Consider the following 17,956-nt stretch of genomic DNA (forward strand, 5'->3'; position numbering starts at 1 on the left):
AAAAAATTAAAACCCCCCCCCCCCCCTCTCTCTCAATGCATACCTTATAGACATTGTGGGTTGGAGCTGTTGTGTTACATGGCAGACTTGATTCTGTTCTCAATGCCACTGTGTGCATGACTTTGACAGCTTTAAGTGGATACCTATATTCATTGCCATAAATAACAAATAAATCCATTGCAAGAGAAAAGTAAAATTAAGTTGTCTGCATGAAAGATTGAGAAAACAAAATCATAACTGGGATGAGGAAACTAAGTAAAACATGATTGTGAAACATGCCATTAAACCTGTTAGGATCAAAATTCTTAGTAATAATACAAGATTACCCAGAAAAACAATTATGAGTTAGTTATCATAATGATGCGCCATACTGAGACTTAACCACCACTATCATTGATGATATCTTCATACTCCTTTCATCAGAGGAGCTAATTGAAATATGAACTATGACTTGACAGAGAGAGAGCATGAAAGTCAAACTTATATCGTGTTACTGGCGCTTGAAGGTTTTAAAAAAGGGAACTTCTCTAGTTTTATGTAACTCAATAAGCTCGTAAAATGTGCTCGCTGAAAAATATTTTTGATGGAAAACATGTTTTAAAAATGATTTTGTAATTTTCTGATCCATCTTAAGAAAAAATCATATGTTATCATTATTTTAGATGGAATTTAGGTGGCTGGTGATTGTTTCCAGCAATGGTAGACAACTGACATTGAGTCTCACCATAGCAGCAATTGCCATTAGTAGGTGCTGGATGGCACTCAGTAATGCACAATGATAGGCCAATGGAAGTGCCAACAGTAAAGCTGAAAGCCAAATCAACCGAGTGGTAAGACTATATATCCTATAATAGCTGAAGGCTTGCAACACAAAGCAGTCTAGAAATTTGAGCCAGCTCTCCACTAGCCAGAAAAACATTATGTTGCCAGTTTCTGTTCTGTCATCAAACACAGAGAGGGAAGAAAAGGACAGAAGAAAAGAAAAATATTCTGTTGCTGTTTTCTGAATCACTTGATTCGGACCAATTTCACTTACTTTCCATGGGCAGTTTCTCCTGAAAGCATGACTGCATCAGCACCTTCACGTACTGCAATTGCTATGTCAGAAACCTCAGCCCTTGTTGGTGTAGGATGATCAATCATGCTTTCCAGCATGTTTGTTGCTACAATAACAGGCTTCTGCATGTTGTGACACCTTCTAATGATGTCTTCCTGTTTGCATGATCATAAAGCACTTGACTAAACAAAGAATTCAAGTGAAGTGATTAAACTCTAAACAAGACAAGTATTAAAAAGGTAACTGCTGTTAGTAGTTTTTAAGGCTACATTTGGGTAAGGATAGCAGTTTCACCTACCATGATTTTACCAGGTAGGATCAACCATGCATGGCAAGCAGGTTATGCTAAGAAATAAGTGAATTTAGATGACCACCAACAAAAGCAACCAAGCCTCAATTCCAAACTAGTTGGGGTCGGATTTATGGATCCTTTTGCACCCTTCCTTACAACATGTACTAAATCGGCAAATAAAATGTGACAAAATGCAAAATTGATCCATATGTAGAATCTCAAGAATTCATTTCAAGCTATTACTACTATAATCTTTTTTCTTAGATTCAGAAATAACTCCATATATCCAAGAAAGAGGTGAGTCTCAACCTCAGGCTTTTCCATCTTAATCAAGTCCCAGATCCAAATTTGACATGCATGTATTATGTGCACTATGGAAGTTGTTATTGGACATGCCACATTCTCTGTTCAATTACCTGCAATAAAGGGACATCCTCTATTGGAAGTTCAGCACCGAGGTCTCCACGAGCAACCATTGCCTTTCAAAACCAATGAAAAACAGTTAAAAGTGAACTGAACATTATTATACCAAGCAATAGATAACACACATGAACACATGTACAAGGTAAGTGCACCCAACACATCTTCACACAAAGAAGAGAAATTTGTAGTCTCCCATTAAGAACTCTAAAACACATGTAGATAGATAGATAGATCTACAATAATCCATTAAGAATATCAAAACTGACCCCGTCTGATGCAGAAATTATTGACTGGAGATTTGGTATAGAGTCAGCACTTTCAATTTTTACAATCACATGGATGTCAGCATTGCAGCCTGCATGATGTTTGCAACAGTTCAAATAGACAAATTGGAGAGACATGAACTCTCAAATGTAGCTGTAACTTGAAGACCTGTTTATATGGAGAAAAAACTTTACTTGTGAGATAATCTTTCAACTCGTGAACCACTTTTGCATCCTTTACAAAGGACACGGCATAAAAATCAACTTGGTTATCCACCCCAAATTTGATATCTTCCCAGTCTTTGTCTGTAGATAATGACAACGTAGCACACAAAAATAGAGCATAGTGTTCAGAAGATAACAGAGGATAAATGAATAATTAAATCTTCACATCATACTGTTACAATAAGAAATTGAAACAGATAAGAAACCTGTAATTGAAGGCAAAGTTGCGCTTTTTCCCCGCACATTTAAATGGCGCCTTGATTTTAGTTCTCCACCATCAACTACCACACACTTAACTGCATCCTTTGTCTTTGACTTCACAGACAATGACATCATTCCACCTATAAAATTCACAGAAAATAGCTCTTCATGTCTTGTGACCAGCAAAGGAACATTAGACTTCAGAGAATTCTTTGTAGAGCATTCCCTTTGTCAATAGATGGGAACAGGAAAGAAATAGAAGCTGATTCATGATCTTGAGAATCCACGTATAGAATAGAATCCAAACATCAGGAAATAAAGTGCATTATGCTACCATACAGTACTAGCAACTAACATACATACTGTAAGAAAAGCCATACCATACAGTACTAGCAACTAACATACATACTGTAAGAAAAGCCATCTACCAATCCATTAATAACAATTTGCAAATTCCAAAAGCAAGTCCAAAAGAGAAATAACAAAATGAGCTGGTTAACTTTTTCCATCTATGATGAATTATCCATATTAAGAAAAAATCACACAGGTTTCCTGATAATTTGGTAGTTGTGAGGCCTCCAAGCCAGTCCAGTTCCTCATATGGCCATCATACATAAATATTGGCCATTGTAAAAAGTTCTCAGAAAGTAAAAGAAAACGCATATACCACTTCAACTCAATTATTGAAATTAGAGATTTATAGATGTGTTTCTGGTTTTTATTATCATATACATCTTTCTATTATACAACTCATCTATTTCTAACTATAGATTCCAATTACACCACACCTATCAGATGGTACAGAAGTACGGAGATAACAAAACTGACCTACAATCAATGAAAAGCCAGTGTAGAATATGATCACTTACCATCCACCAGTAGCATGTCCCCAGCCTCCACGTCATTTATAAAGTCATCATAGTTTACACTAACAGTGTCTTCAGTGCTGACTCCTCTTTTGATGGTGAAATTAAACTCTTGTCCCTCCTTGAGAATAATTGGTTGAGGCACATCTCCACTTCTAACCTCGGGACCCTGCATTACATTAAAAAACACATAGGACTTTGACATTTTCACAGTAGGTCTAAACATGCAGCACATCAGGCAAGAACACAGAGCGTGATGTTGGATGAGTGGATTTGAACCAATGGCAATAATTGCTGTGCAACTTTCTTGGCATGCAATCACTAAACCTCTTCGAACACACTCCCCCAAAACGCATTCCGAAGAAAACTTGGGGCATCCGAACTCAGATGTCGCTTGGTGAATATAAATAATAGAAATGAAAGGAGAAACCCACAAGCTTTCACTGACACCCCAACTACATATTTGGTTAAAAATTAACAAATTGGTTATGTAGTAACAAATGATCATAAATCGGTTTCACCACAGAAACAAGGATAAAATGATCAGATTTGAATTTATTAAATATCTGTTGATCAGAAGCCGATAAGGAGAAAAATTGAATCAAGATTTTAAATCAATATACCTTAGTGTCTAGCATTATGGCAATAACATTGTCGTCGGATTGTGCATTATACTCTTTGACCAGATCGATAGTTTTCTTGTGGGAAGCATGGTCTCCATGCGACATATTCAACCGGGCCACGTTCATTCCAGTTTCTGCCAGTTTCCATATCATTTCACGCGAGCTTGTGGAAGGACCAATTGTACAAACTATTTTTGTTTTCCTTCGAGCAATTGGATTTATATTTTCCTTTCCCAGAGTTTGATTGTTGGTCAGAAGCTCAAAAGGAGAGCTCACCTTTTCCTAAAACAATAGAATCTCAAGTTACAAACTTGCAAAGAAAACAAACAAAATGTTAACACTCGAAAGGGAAAAGATAGAAGCAGGATAGTATAATAAAACAGCACTACAAAACAGAGCATTTGACGTGTCGTTTTTGCAAGTCTAGGATTAAAGAGTTCTTCCATCTTCCCCAGTTAACAAGTATAAGTCATAATCACTGAAGGTGAATGCTTAATTAAGATTACGCTATTAACAAGATGTTTCCCTGGGAAGTTGATGTCCCTATCATAACTATTCAACTTCCACGCTATAATTGATTGATGCGCAGCCTTTTCAGTTATTAGTTTTCTGTACTACATCAAATTGATTATTAATGATAAACAAAACACTGTCCTCCATACTAAAGCAAGCCAAAATTTCAAGTTTTAGCTCAGTGGGAAAAAAAAAATCTCCAAATTCAAAATAAAATATTTTCATCTCTCTCCGAATAGCATCTCAGAATCCAAACAGGGTATATAGTCCATAAAAGAAAAATAAAAGAGCATAAAAAGAACTCACAGAACCCGTTAAGGGCCCGTTAGAAGACGCAAGCTTTCTCGTCTGGTTCTGCTCACTGACTTTCATAGATCTAACTGTAAATTTGGAATTTTGGAAGAAACATCTCTTTCTAAACCTTGATTCTAACACAAACACATCACTCAAGTTACCCGACGACGACAAAATCCGATGATCCCTACACATTCTCGTCGACATATTGTTGATCGTTGTCATTTCTTCTCAGGTTTTGGCTTTTCCTGCTCCGTGATATAAATGTAGAGATAGAAGGAGAGGGGAGGGCCAATGAAGACTGATAAGCTCCTGAGAGAAACAGCGACAGTGTTTATAGAGAGGGAAGCGCTTGCGTTATGCGGCTCTGCTACTTGAAAAAAAAAAACAATGAGAAAACTAATAGAGAGTTCTATTCTTGTTAGGACAGTTGGCTTCCCTGTGGCCTGTGGGAGTTTTTCAAACGGAGAAAACTACTATCTTACTCGCAGGGTTGCGAGTGTGTGACACCGTTTACTTTGTGAGTTATTTACATTATTATGTTTTGTGTAATTTATTATCTTAATAAATTTCTTTTTTCTCCATAGATCCTTGTAGAGAAGGATATCCGCGAGTCAAAAATTTTAATATTTATATTTTCTATACTATCTATTTAATAAAAAATTAGATATAAATAAATTATTTATTGAAATATCCAATGAGTATTTATTATTTAGTATTATATATTAATTAATAAAAAATAAAATAGTTAGTATTTATATTTGAAGTATGTATATGTATATTAAATGATAAAATAATAAATATTATTTATATATTTCAGGTCAAGTCGATATCTATCATATTTATATTAAATTTTAATCCCTAAATCCTACCCTTATTTATCTTATAATAAATTGTACATTATTTATTACATGGGAACTAGTACTATAGCATATAATATTTATTTCTAGATTGGAGTGACACTTGAAAATTGTTGACCGGACATAGTATTTTTAAGATTTTTAATGAATGCCTTGTGATGCATGATTTATATAGAGTTCATGACCAACTATATAATAAATATAATTATTTCAGTCCTGAAAAATGCTTGTCTGAGTATTATAATAATTGCTAATATAAGAAAAACATAAAAAGGATTATAAACATAAACAACAAGGATCTAATTGAATTAATCACCACATGAGAATATTAATTTAAAATTTTATTATTGAATATATCATATTCAAGTAATTTGCTAAAATACAATTAAATAATATTATTTATACTAGTTTTATGTCTATTTTGAGATGGAGGAGAAAAAATCATAATAAATAAAGATAGAGTTATTATAAGGATTTCTAAACTAAATAAAATTAAGAAACATAATATTTGATTTTTCAAATTAAATTAAATAATAAATACATTATAAAAAAATATTCTTCTTTTTTGGGTCCAAATAATCAAGTTAAAGAAGATTGCTAACTTTTACTTATTTAAAAAAATTCAACTGATTTTAAGATATACTGAATATAGCATTATAATAAGTGTCTGGTTAGAAATAGGATAAATATTATATTTTAAATTTTTTTTTACTAAAAAATATATTAAAATAATTATTTTTTTAATTTAAAAAAAAAATTAATACCACCTTCAATTTTAAATAAAAATAAAATAAAATTTTAAACGCTAATACAAATGGCTGTGCGTAACGAGCGGCAAGAGGCACGTGGGTTTAATTTATTCAATCATCAGGGCATCACAAAAACAAGAAAGCTTGCTTGTCTTAGGCTCCCCCGATCATAGAAAATATCGTCTCAACGGTCTCTGTCGACAATCTCATAATAAACACCACGGATCTCCGCCACGTGTACTAACCATCATCGAACGGCGAAGATAACAAAGGCTAACAAACTCCTCAGCTCCTACAGATATTTATAATTCAAAACAAACTCGAACACGTGTCGATTTTGTCATCAGACGGCGACGTTTTCTTGCCACTGCCGGCGAGTATATCAAATTTGTACGCGCAAATATTTATAATTAAGGCTTGGTATATTCTGTTCATCCGTCGAGAATATCGAGGGAGCCAGGCACGTGCTGCGCTTCATGCAAATACTTTCCTGTTGAGAGTGGAGACAACGACATGAAGATCTCAGCTCGGGAAAATTATAGTCCACATGTTCCTGGGAATAAAAGGATAAGGTTGTAATTATGCTTCACTCGTGATTTTTATTTATTTATTTATTTATTTTATGGGTTAGCCAGAACAAAGAAGACGAGAGGTTTTAGCCGCTGACCTTGGAGGAGAAAGACGAAAGCCGTGAATACTGACATTCTCACATCCATCTACATGCATCGAGAAGGAACGTATTGAATTATTAATTTACCTCATTGAGTTATTATTTTATTCATGCATGCGAAAATGATAAAAGAAAAACAACAAACAATTTTGTTGTTACTCAATATTTCATCACACAAATATTCTATTCAAAATCTCTATTACAATTATTTTAGGCTGGTTATATACTTGGAAAAAATTACAGACAAAGCTGAAAAAAAATCTAATTCAAATAAAAAATATAGTTTTAAATCAAGTAGGAAAATATAGTAAATTTGAAAGAGTAAGCCGTGAAACTTATTTTAACTCTAAAAAAAATTAAACATCCACGTATGGTGATGTTGTCTTCAATTATTAAAAAAAAAGTTTAGAATTCTTGTGTTAATATCTGACGTGTTGGTACTATAAAATTAGTTAACTCAGATAAAGTAGATAAAAAATTAATTTTTAAAATAATTTTAATTTTTACAAATCCATCACTAATCATAAGTTGTTTATTTTATATCATATTATTTTTCACACCATACTGATACTCTTTAATCTCCTTTTCATTTTTCTTTATAAACTAGGATAAAAATAACATATTTTAACCCTTGTTTTCAACAATTGTTTTCTTTTTTGGACACCAATATTATACGCTTTCTTTTTACATTGAGAATATATATATTATGTGGTTTGTCATGCATGTCATTCTTGTTATATTGTTATGGTTTGTCTAATAGTAGATGACATGCATTCATAGATATCATATCACACCATCATATTATCAAAATATATATTACTTGTAAAAAAATAAAACAAGACAATGTTGGTTCACGATTACCATGCTATACTGATTCAACCACTTTAATTTCTAGGGCCTGAAATGTTTTTTCTTGAGCTACTTTTTATTGCCTCAATCAACACCATGTTCTTATAAATATCATTATTAATAATCAAATTATATACATTGTTCTTAATAGCATAAGTTGAATGGAAGAGATTAGCGTGTAGCCAATCTTCGTTCGAATTATTCTTAAAAGTAAACATGTTTTTTGAATGATTAAGGTAACATTATTACTATCTTACAAAACCTTCTTACTAACATCTGAAACATCATAAATAAGATTACCTTTCTCTTTATTAAATTCTTTTACAAACTCATTTTAACTAAAATGACTCTTTATCTTATAGCATTCAGCAATTTGATATTCCAACTCACCATATCTAAAACACCAAAATATAAAACTAGAATCTTGATATGTGGTTTATTTAGATGCTGATTGTGGTTGAATGAAAGATTTTTGTCACCTCTCTATTATTTTGGTCAAACCCAAAGCCACATTTATTAGTTACCTTGATAACTTATTCCACATTTATTAGTTACCTTGATAACTTATTGTTTCTCCATAATTAAAGCCCTTTAATAGGCTTCTAAAACTGTGCAAAAAAATTACAAACACATCATGTCTTAAATGGATTATCGCAATTCATTTAAGTACGTGTCAACCAGCTGCTTTTCTATTTCTGATGAATCATTCATTGTCACTGACCGGAAGAACTCATCAATATACTCATTAATTAACTTACTCCTTATCTTAGTGTGTGGAGCCTTTAGTATAGGGTTTACGTACACCAAAAGGGGAGGAAATTATCCTTCATCTTCTTTTTTATCCTATCCTGGTTATTAATCTTCAATTTCTCTTGTCTCTCCTTAGTCTTTTTTAACTGCTCTTACAAGGGAGAAGCCTAATTTTTCAATCTAATCTTAACCAATTGTACTCTTTCCTATTCGAACCTCTTTGTACTAAAAATTCATTCTACCTCATTTTAACCAATATATGAACTCCTTTGCTTGTTAAGTTTCCATAAATTTAGGGATTTTAATTCAAAATCTCTAATTGAATTTTCTTCTTGATCAATAAACTGCCTCCTCTGTTATTTCTCCTGGAAAGTGTTTATGGTATTGCCTATATAGATTTATGACCACTCTTTTTTTGACCTTGTTTTTATAAATCTCTTTGGCCTAACAAACGAGTCAACTTTATAACATACCTCTAGATATTCTTTATCACGAGCTCGTGAACATTTTTCTCTCTTAAAAGAATCTCCTCCTCCTCTTTTTAACCACACTCTACTTTGTAACCTCTTATTACCATAGTTGTTGGAACACACAACAAGAAAACAAATAGCCACGAGGTTGTAGCACATAACAAGCAATAATCTAAAATTATTGGGTTTTAATACCAACTAATACAAATAAAAATAATAAAAGAAAAATAATAAAAACATCCAACAACAAAGTATGTTGAATAAGGTCATATCACAAACCTTAATTCAAAATTTTATTATTAAATAATTTACTATATAAATATTTTAATCAAAACTCTTCATTACAATTATTTTAGACTGTTTATATGCTAGTAAAGTCGTACATTGGTATATTAAGATTTACAGAGTGTTTCTTGTGAGAAATTAGTTGAAAATTATTTTTTATTTAAAAGTTGAAAACTTGAGTTTCTAGTAGGTTTTCACCACTAATGCTTAAAAATTAGATAACAAGTGATATATTACTTAGTTTATTTTTTAAAAATAAAAAAGCAAATGAAATTTTATATGTCCCTTTTATTGTAAAAAAAAAAAAACAAAAACTTGGGGTTTCAAGCCTAATTAAGCTTGAGCTAGAATAGTTGGCTTGGAGTACATGTTTACCCTTCTCTCTCTTTTATATTTTTTTAATTAATATTCCTTCTTTCTTAGTTTTTAGTTTAAATTAATTTTTATATCAATTTTAATTAATTTAATATTTTTGTCATTTTTTTAATATAACAGTTATTTTTTAATTTATTTTTAATTTTTATAATATTTTAAAGAGACTATAATAATTTATATTTTTTATATCTAATGTAAATGAATTGTATTTGCATGAGGTAATTTTTTAAAATAGCTGATTCTTAATAATAAAAAATAATATTTAAGATTAAAAAATACATAAATTCAAAAGAAAAGTAAGTGTTAAACATTTACATATTCATCTCTTTTTTTTTTCAGAAAAAACATTGGCTTAACAATTTAGTATTTAATTAGCATTATTTTTTTTTCACATTTATCTATTTTTAAATTTTATTTTATTAAACATAAATAAGATTTTTGTATTTTTTTAATTAAAAAAGGAAACAGTAAAATGTATTATAATATTAATATATTCTTTTATTATATTAAAAATTAATCTAAAATCTTATTCTAGATTTAGCGCGGGTTTTAAAGCAACTGTAATCTAAACTGTCGAGGGTCACATCATATTTTTTTTTTTTTTTTGACTAACGTGGGTGTCCGGACCAGCTTGCGCGCACCACGACTAATCCCACGAGCCTCATATTTTTTGACACTATAAAAGGTTGCGACGGACACGTAATACAAATATTTGCCATTCAACAGGATGTCAACATGCCTTACTGAAGGCAACACCCTTCTCTTAATGCGGTTACTTTCCCGCCAGTGCTTCTCAAGACCCAAAAAAATTTCTACTCTTGCAAAATCCACAAAGCTCAACCAGCAATGCTGCATCTCTCTTCTTCGACACTGCAAAACAATGAACCAGCTTAAACAAATCCAGGCCCAGATTTTCCGGGGCGGCCTCCATCAAAGCACAGACACTCTTAAGAAGCTCATGGTCTTTTGTGCAGACCCATCTAATGGAAACTTGGTTCATGCTGAAAGAATCTTCAATTATATTCAAAACCCAGGTTTATTTTTTTATAATATTATGATTAAAGCCTTTGCAAAGAAGGGTTTCTTTAGAAAATGTTTAATGTTGTTCAATAAATTGAGGGAGGATGGTCTGTGGCCTGATAATTTTACTTACCCTTTTGTTTTGAAGGCGATTGGGTGCTTAGGAAATGTTTTAGAAGCTGAAAAACTTCATGGATTTGTGATGAAAACCGGGCTTGAATCTGATACTTATGTGTGTAACTCACTCATTGATATGTATGCTGAATTGGGTCAAGTGGATGTTATGAGGAAGTTGTTTGATGAAATGCCTGAGAGAGATGTGGTTTCTTGGAATGTGTTGATTTCCGGGTATGTTAAGCGTAGAAGATTTGAGGATGCTATTGATGTTTTTTGTTGTATGAGAGAAGAGAGTTATTTGAGGCCTAATGAGCCTACGGTGGTGAGCACTCTTTCAGCTTGTGCGGCATTGAAATGCTTGGAACTCGGCAAGGAAATTCATTGTTATGTAAGGGATAGACTTGAACTCACTTCTATTATTGGCAGTGCATTATTGGACATGTACTGTAAGTGTGGTTGTTTGAGTGTAGCCCGAAAAATATTTGACGAGATGCCTCATAAAAATGTTATTTGTTGGACTAGTATGGTGTCAGGTTATGTAAACTACGGTGAGCTGGATAAGGCTAGAGAGTTGTTTGAGAGGAGTCCAGTTAGGGACGTTGTTCTTTGGACGGCGATGATTAATGGGTATGTGCAGTTTAATCATTTTGACGAGGCTGTGGCCCTGTTTCAAGAAATGCAAATCCAAAGGGTTAAGCCAGATAAGTTTGTACTGGTTGCTCTTCTCACAGGTTGTGCTCAAATGGGAGCTCTTGAGCAGGGGACTTGGATTCATGGATACATAGACGAGAAAGGAATTCCAGTTGATGCAGTTGTTGGAACTTCTCTTATAGAAATGTATTCCAAATGTGGGTGCATTGAAAAAGCTTTGAGGATTTTCTGTGGGTTGAGAGAAAAAGATACAGCTACATGGACTTCAATGATATGTGGGCTTGCTATGAATGGGAAAACAAGCAAGGCACTTGAATTGTTCTCAAAAATGAAACAAGTCGAGGCCATACCTGATGAAGTTACCTTCATTGGTGTTTTAAGTGCATGCAGCCATGGAGGACTGGTCAAAGAAGGCCGTGAGTTCTTTAATTCCATGACAAGTATTTATAATATTGAGCCTAAGTTAGAGCACTACGGGTGTCTGATTGACTTACTTGGTCGAGCTGGACAATTGGATGAAGCAGAAGAGTTGATAAAAAAAATAGTGAACGCAAATAATGAGATCATAGTTCCGCTTTATGGTTCTTTGCTCAGTGCTTGCAGAATCTATAAAAATGTTCAAATGGGTGAGCGGGTGGCTGAACAGCTTGTGAAAATTGAGTCAAGGGACTCTAGTGTTCACACGCTTCTCGCAAATATCTATGCCTCTGCTGGTAGATGGGTGGATGTAAACAGGGTGAGACGTGAAATGAAAGATCTTGGAGTAAAAAAGGTACCTGGTTGTAGCTCAATTGAGGTTGATGGCATAGTCCATGAGTTTATTGTTGGGAATCCATCTTGTTCAGAGATGAGAGAAATATACTCCATGTTGGATAGGATGGTGAAACCATTATTCAATTCAGAAGAGAATGAAATGGAAAGAGGAGAAACAGGTGCGATGAACAGTTGCTGAATTAAGATTTGAACGAAATGGTTAAACCATTTCTGATTTTTTCTTTTTCTTTTTAATTTATTTCTTTATATTTATTTCTTTTTTTATTGTTTCTTGAATCATTAGTGCATGGGGAATAAGGGCTTGAAGCATGGAAGGCAAACCATTATGAACTGGCTATTTGAAGATGAATATGCTTTTAAAGTTGTTGCTACAAATCTTGCTCAAGATTATTGGAGAAAACGAGGTCGTTTATAGCTCTTGGTACATTCTATATCCGTCTTGTGAAGTGTGGAATATGTGGTTTATGAATCAATATATTATGGCCTGCAACTCTCATGGGATTCTTCTTGGACCTTGCTTGGCTACTTTGATTCTGATTGGGCTGGCTATCTCGACACTTGACAGTTGTTGAACTGGATTTGTTGTTTATCTTGGCTGTAATTTGATTTCATGGTGCTCTCAAATGCAAACTACTGTTGCCCATTCTAGTGCTGAGGCCAAGTACCATGCTCTTGCCTACGTTGTTGCGGAACTCTTTTGGATGCTTAAACTTTTCAGACAACTCCAAATCAGTCTTTCTTCTCCTCCCAGACTTTTATGCGACAAAAACAATGCTATTTTCATTGCTTCCAACTCGATGTCCAAATCTCGCTCCAAAAATATTGATATTGACTATCATTTTATTCGGGAACCTGTTGCTCAAAGGGTTATTGGTCTCAGCTTTGTCACCTCACACCTCCAGCTGGTTAATGTTTTCACAAAAGGGATGGCCAGATTACAGTTTTTATTGGATCGTGGCAAGTTGTGCCTTTTCCACCACGCCAACTTTGAGGGGGATATTAGAGGAAAATCAGATTCTTCTGATAATAACCAAGATATCAGTGATTCTCCATGATTGTAGCTATTTTGTTTATCTCTGTATTTTCTGTCTATAAATGAATATTTCCTCACACGGCACATTTCCTTTACACAGAACCTAGGGAGTTCCTTTTCCATTTTGCTATTGTAAATACAAGCTTTGCGAGATTTTCCCGGGCGTTGACATTATACCATCCTTTCTTACAGCTTTTTGGAGTACCAAACATTGTAATCAATGATACACTTGATGGTTGTGGTAAATATAAACTATTGATAGGTATGCTTTCCTGTTGAAGGAATTATGACTGCTAGTATTTGCCCTGGTTTGTGCATTAATAAGTAATCTACTTATTACAAGCAGCATGTGTTCTATTCTTCTCCAGTATGTGTCGTTTTAACTAGTTTGAGCTTAGATGTTCTTTGATAAATGAAAGGTTCATAATTGCTAAGCAAATATGCACCCCACAATCCTGAATCTCTATCACTGAAGTATATCCTTTTCTTTTTCAATGTGTGTTATGACAATCTGTAAACTCTCTGCATAATCCTTTCTTTATTCTACATTAGGCAGCTGCATTGTTCTGCCGTTGTCAAGCATGTGCTGAGGGAGGATTGTCTTGGCCAGAATTATTTCATCTCCACAGTTTCTTCGTTTTTATTCATGCCCAGTTATTTGTTCTTGTGGGTAGCTTGCCTAGTCTTGTCATGAGAAAAAGCTCTTGATTGCAGCGGTTGGATTTTGCTTTGCAAAGCTGCATAAACGATACTTGAAAAGAAGGCGATGCATTTGCTTATTTCCGGTTGGATTAGGATATTCTCTTTATTCATTTATCTGCTTCTCTTCTAGCTAATTTATTTGTTTCTTTTAATAAGTCATTTTACGGGAAGCAGTGAGGCACGCAACTGATGAGGAGTGGATCCCAACTCCAAAAATAAACTTTGACTGTATGGAGAATTAAAAAGTTAACTCCCAACATGTTTTTATGTTTTAAAATTATTTTTAAAAAAATATTTTTTTTATTTTTTTCATATTGTTTTCATATATTAAAATTAATTTTTTAATATATTTTAAAATAAAAAATATTTTAAAATATAACCGAGCTCTTGAAGTATGCATAGTAAATTATTATCTCATCCATATTTAATTTTTTTGCAAATAAATGGTTAGTTTTGTGGTTTGGAAAGCTAAATAAAATCCTTATATTTTTATTTCCTTTTGTAATTGAGTCCACGCATTAAGTATCCCTTAATAAAGACATTGAAAATGTCATCAATTGAGTTATTTTTTCTTTTTAAAATTTACTTTTTTATTGTATATTGATTGAAATAAACTCAAAGATAGTTTAGTTACTTTCTACAAAAATCTAACAAAACTTTTAAAGAATGGTGATCTAAGTAACTAAATTAATTTGTTTAGTAATATGGTTGATTAAATATATTTTTTAAAATAATTTTTGTCTTAAAAATATTAAATTGATTTTTTTAATGGTTTTGACATTCTTATATTAAAATCATAAAAAATCTAAAAAAATATCAATTTGATTTTTTTTAGGTAGATTATTTTAAAGAACACTCAAACTACAATGTCAAGCAATTAGATATTGCATTGCTAAAAAAAATATAATACTTAAGCATCAACTAATCAATATAAAATAGTAAAACAAATGATAAATAGACTATTGACATGCCATTTACTAGATTATATCATGATAAATTATATTAATATGTGACAAGTAATTCTATATAGATTTTTGAATTAATTGATTTCTTAATGATGGTATAATTATAAAATGTCTATATGTATAGGAAATATTGTGCCTATTTTATTATTTCAATCTTGGAAGTGAATGAATAATAACTTTTATGATCATTTGGTTTAGTAAAAAAAAAAATACTTCAAGTTCAAAACTACCTATTTTTTTATTTAATTTTAAATTAAAAAATATAATTTTACTATTTTTTATTAATGATCTACTTTTACTAGCTCAATTTCACGCACTTATCATGGTTTTTTACTTATAAAACATTCCATACAAATTTTTTTTTTATCATGTGCTTTGTTGTGTATAATTAAATAAAAAAATGATCTCTAGGATAAAAATGTTATTGAATCCAATAGTGTGCATAACTTGTAATGTGAATTTGGTTGGTTTACTTGAGTTTATTTATGTGTTTTTTTAGTGATTTTTTTATTAGTTTTATCCTTTACTATTAAATTAATTAGAGATTGAATTTTTCAATTTGTTTTTTGCGAGATTATCCTCGTGAGTTTTGTTGGTCAACTCGATTTTACTCAAGTAAATCCATTATGTTTCCATTTCAATATTAGATAAAAATAGCATTTAGTATGCAACTAATTTTGAATTCATGGTTAAAATATTTTTTTTTTCAGGATCTTTTATACTCTAACCTATGACTTAGTGCATGAAAATTCTATTATTATTTGATTAATAAATAATTTATTATAGGGAAAAAAATATTAGACATAAGTGGATACAAGACTTGTTTTATAAAATTAAATATCTTGATTTACATCTATTTCTTTGTTTTTTAAGTTTAGTCTTTAGCTATTGTTCACGACTTCTTTTATATTTTATTGGCATGTATAATTATTTGATTAAATAAAAAATTTATTTTAAAAAATAAAATTATTAAATACAACTGAGTATATGACACGTGTTGTGAAATCAAATATCTTGATATATTTATCTTTAATTTTTTCTATTTAGTTTTTACTTATCATTAGTGACTATTTCATCAAATCATTTAGAAATTATTACAATCCATGAAGCAAGTCGATAATGTATATAGTCAAGGTTAATTATTTAGCATATAAAAAAAAATGAATTGTCAACTACTAAAAATAATCTCATAATATTATTTGAAGATAATGATGCCTATATCACTCATCTTAGAGCATGCTACATGAAAGAAGACCAAACAAGATATATCTTACTAAAGTTTTTTTTATACTCATGAGCTTTAACAAGGAAAAAAAATTGATATAAGACAAATTAGATTATATGATAATTTAACAAATTTATTTACAAAATTTACTCTCCTCAATTTTCAAGAAATTTATCTATAATATTGGAGTGCATCATTTTAAAATTTTATCATAAAATATGTATTTTTGAAATGAAACCAATTCAAATTATATTTTTTTTTCTTTGCTTAGGTTTTTTCTTATTGAGTTTTATTTTATAAGGTTTTAATAAAGTGATTTGATATTTTTTTAATCCTCGTGTATTCAAAGATGAAGCTTGAAGTCTCTATATAAAAAATATAAAATTATTTATTGGACTTTGAAATATTCAGAAATCATATAAGAATATTTTAATTTTTTTTAATTTTGTTTCATTACAAGGTTTTTAATGAGATATATTTTTAGAATACGATCATTTAAAAAAATATTATAAAATTTATAATTATATATATTAAATGTTCATTAGAGTTTTTTAAACTTTCATAACTCTTGAGTTTAGTTTTTTAAATTTTTATAACATTTGAGTTTTTTTAGTGATTTTTAATATTTTTTATAAATAATTTATTTATCTTGTGTTTGATGAATGAAATTTTTTAATAAAAAAAGTATGAAATTCTTTTTTAAGATTTATTATGAATACCTAAGTTATTATTTGTTATTTATTCGAAGAGCATGGATGTGATGATAGTTTTAAATGCTACTTAAAATAGTTTTTTTAAACTAAATTTTAGCTAGAAAAAAAAAAAAAAAACATGAAAGCGAATGTTCTTATCCCGCGAGACAAAGGCGCGAGCTATCTCGTTGGAGATTGGCTTCCGGAACTTTGTGGAAAAAGTATCATTCGACTTTTCTAGCAACCTAAACGTGTGGAGACCACCGCTCTCTTTAACTGTCTCACCCTCTTCCACTCCCAAACCAAATCACAGCCTCTGTCCAGTTCCAGTTTCCGTTGTTGATAAGGATTAAAATCCGCCCATCGAAGTTTTTTCACTTTCCTTTCTGTTCATCTTTAACTCATCAAGAAGCCAAACGTACTAAAAAAAGAAAATGAAGCTCTCCCTCAATCTTCAAGATGACCACCAAATCCAAAACCCTCTCTTGAAGGCTAAACTACCCATTTCAATACTCAATCAACCTTTCACTTCTATCCTCACTACCACCACAACAAAGTCCATTTCTGACCTCACTCTTGCTCTCTCTACGAACTTCCCTTCAGGCCCTTCTCTCAAGCTTACCTACACTCCATCCACAACAACAGCCATTTCTCCTTTCTCTCTCTCTCTTAAATCAGGCTCAGGCCTTTTTGGTTCTCCACACGATTCCCCTCTTGTTTTCTCTGCTCATTTTTCTCTCCCCAGTTCAAGCTCCAACTTGATTTTACCTTCTTTCTCTCTCCAATTCAAGCCACAATTTGGCCATTTCTCACTCCACAAGAGAACCACCACTCCATCTTCAAACCCTAACTATGATCTTAATTGTGGGTCCCAAACCACAAATAGGCCCCATTTGGAATCTGGGTCACCTTTAAAATCTGAACCTGGAAATGGGTTTGCTTCAGCTGGGTCATCAGGTTGGCAAGAATTGAAATTAGAGCCATGTAATGGTAAAGGGAAAAAGGGGTTTGT

The 17,956-nt window shown here is 31.8% G+C and overlaps 3 protein-coding genes across 14 annotated transcripts in view; 2 read left to right on the forward strand and 1 right to left on the reverse strand.

The window, feature by feature from the left end:
• The window catches only part of PKP3 (plastidial pyruvate kinase 3), a 6,715-nt gene extending 1,558 nt beyond the window's left edge, over window positions 1-5,157 (reverse strand). The window contains exons 1-9 of one of the 2 annotated variants that reach the window (XM_011029921.1): window positions 4,770-5,154; window positions 3,951-4,232; window positions 3,331-3,496; window positions 2,467-2,601; window positions 2,231-2,341; window positions 2,039-2,127; window positions 1,766-1,828; window positions 1,037-1,212; window positions 44-143 (exon numbers count right to left, since the gene is read on the reverse strand). In XM_011029921.1, coding sequence (XP_011028223.1) covers window positions 44-143; window positions 1,037-1,212; window positions 1,766-1,828; window positions 2,039-2,127; window positions 2,231-2,341; window positions 2,467-2,601; window positions 3,331-3,496; window positions 3,951-4,232; window positions 4,770-4,982 — 1,335 coding nt within the window. In that variant the 5' untranslated portion in view covers window positions 4,983-5,154. Of the gene's footprint in view, window positions 1-40; window positions 144-1,036; window positions 1,213-1,765; window positions 1,829-2,038; window positions 2,128-2,230; window positions 2,342-2,466; window positions 2,602-3,330; window positions 3,497-3,950; window positions 4,233-4,769 lie in introns of both variants that reach the window. The other variant, XM_011029922.1, reaches the window with a different exon arrangement.
• A 5,330-nt stretch (window positions 5,158-10,487) lies between these two features.
• Window positions 10,488-17,374, forward strand: LOC105128320 (Pentatricopeptide repeat (PPR-like) superfamily protein). 3 transcript variants are annotated; one of them, XR_842835.1, is made up of 3 exons: window positions 10,488-13,622; window positions 13,917-14,145; window positions 17,118-17,374. XR_842835.1 is itself a non-coding variant. In XM_011029928.1 (2 exons), exons 1-2 carry the CDS (start codon window positions 10,493-10,495, stop codon window positions 12,622-12,624), a joined length of 2,007 nt encoding a protein of 668 aa, XP_011028230.1. In that variant the 5' UTR covers window positions 10,488-10,492; the 3' UTR covers window positions 12,625-12,703. The 3 variants fall into 3 exon arrangements, 2 of the variants coding, with proteins under 2 accessions (XP_011028230.1, XP_011028231.1); XM_011029928.1 differs by lacking the exons at window positions 13,917-14,145; window positions 17,118-17,374 and having other exon boundaries at window positions 10,488-12,485; window positions 12,611-12,703; XM_011029929.1 differs by lacking the exons at window positions 13,917-14,145; window positions 17,118-17,374 and having other exon boundaries at window positions 10,666-10,799; window positions 10,934-12,527.
• Window positions 17,236-17,956, forward strand: part of LOC105128317 (uncharacterized) — a 5,917-nt gene continuing 5,196 nt past the window's right edge. For all 9 annotated transcript variants that reach the window (XR_842834.1, XR_842831.1, XR_842832.1 and 6 more), the window contains exon 1: window positions 17,236-17,939. Coding sequence is in view for 5 of the 9 variants with exons in the window: in XM_011029927.1 (XP_011028229.1) it covers window positions 17,379-17,939 (561 nt within the window). In the remaining 4 variants the exon portion in view is untranslated. The remainder of the gene's footprint in view (window positions 17,940-17,956) is intronic.

This window comes from Populus euphratica, unplaced genomic scaffold (assembly GCF_000495115.2).
Source record: "Populus euphratica unplaced genomic scaffold, PopEup_1.0 scaffold49.1, whole genome shotgun sequence".
NCBI lineage: Eukaryota > Viridiplantae > Streptophyta > Magnoliopsida > Malpighiales > Salicaceae > Populus > Populus euphratica.

What these genes read in the sequence shown, in the direction of transcription:
- LOC105128320 (XM_011029928.1), top strand. Translation starts at nt 10,493, where the DNA reads ATGTCAACATGCCTTACTGAAGGCAACACCCTTCTCTTAATGCGGTTA.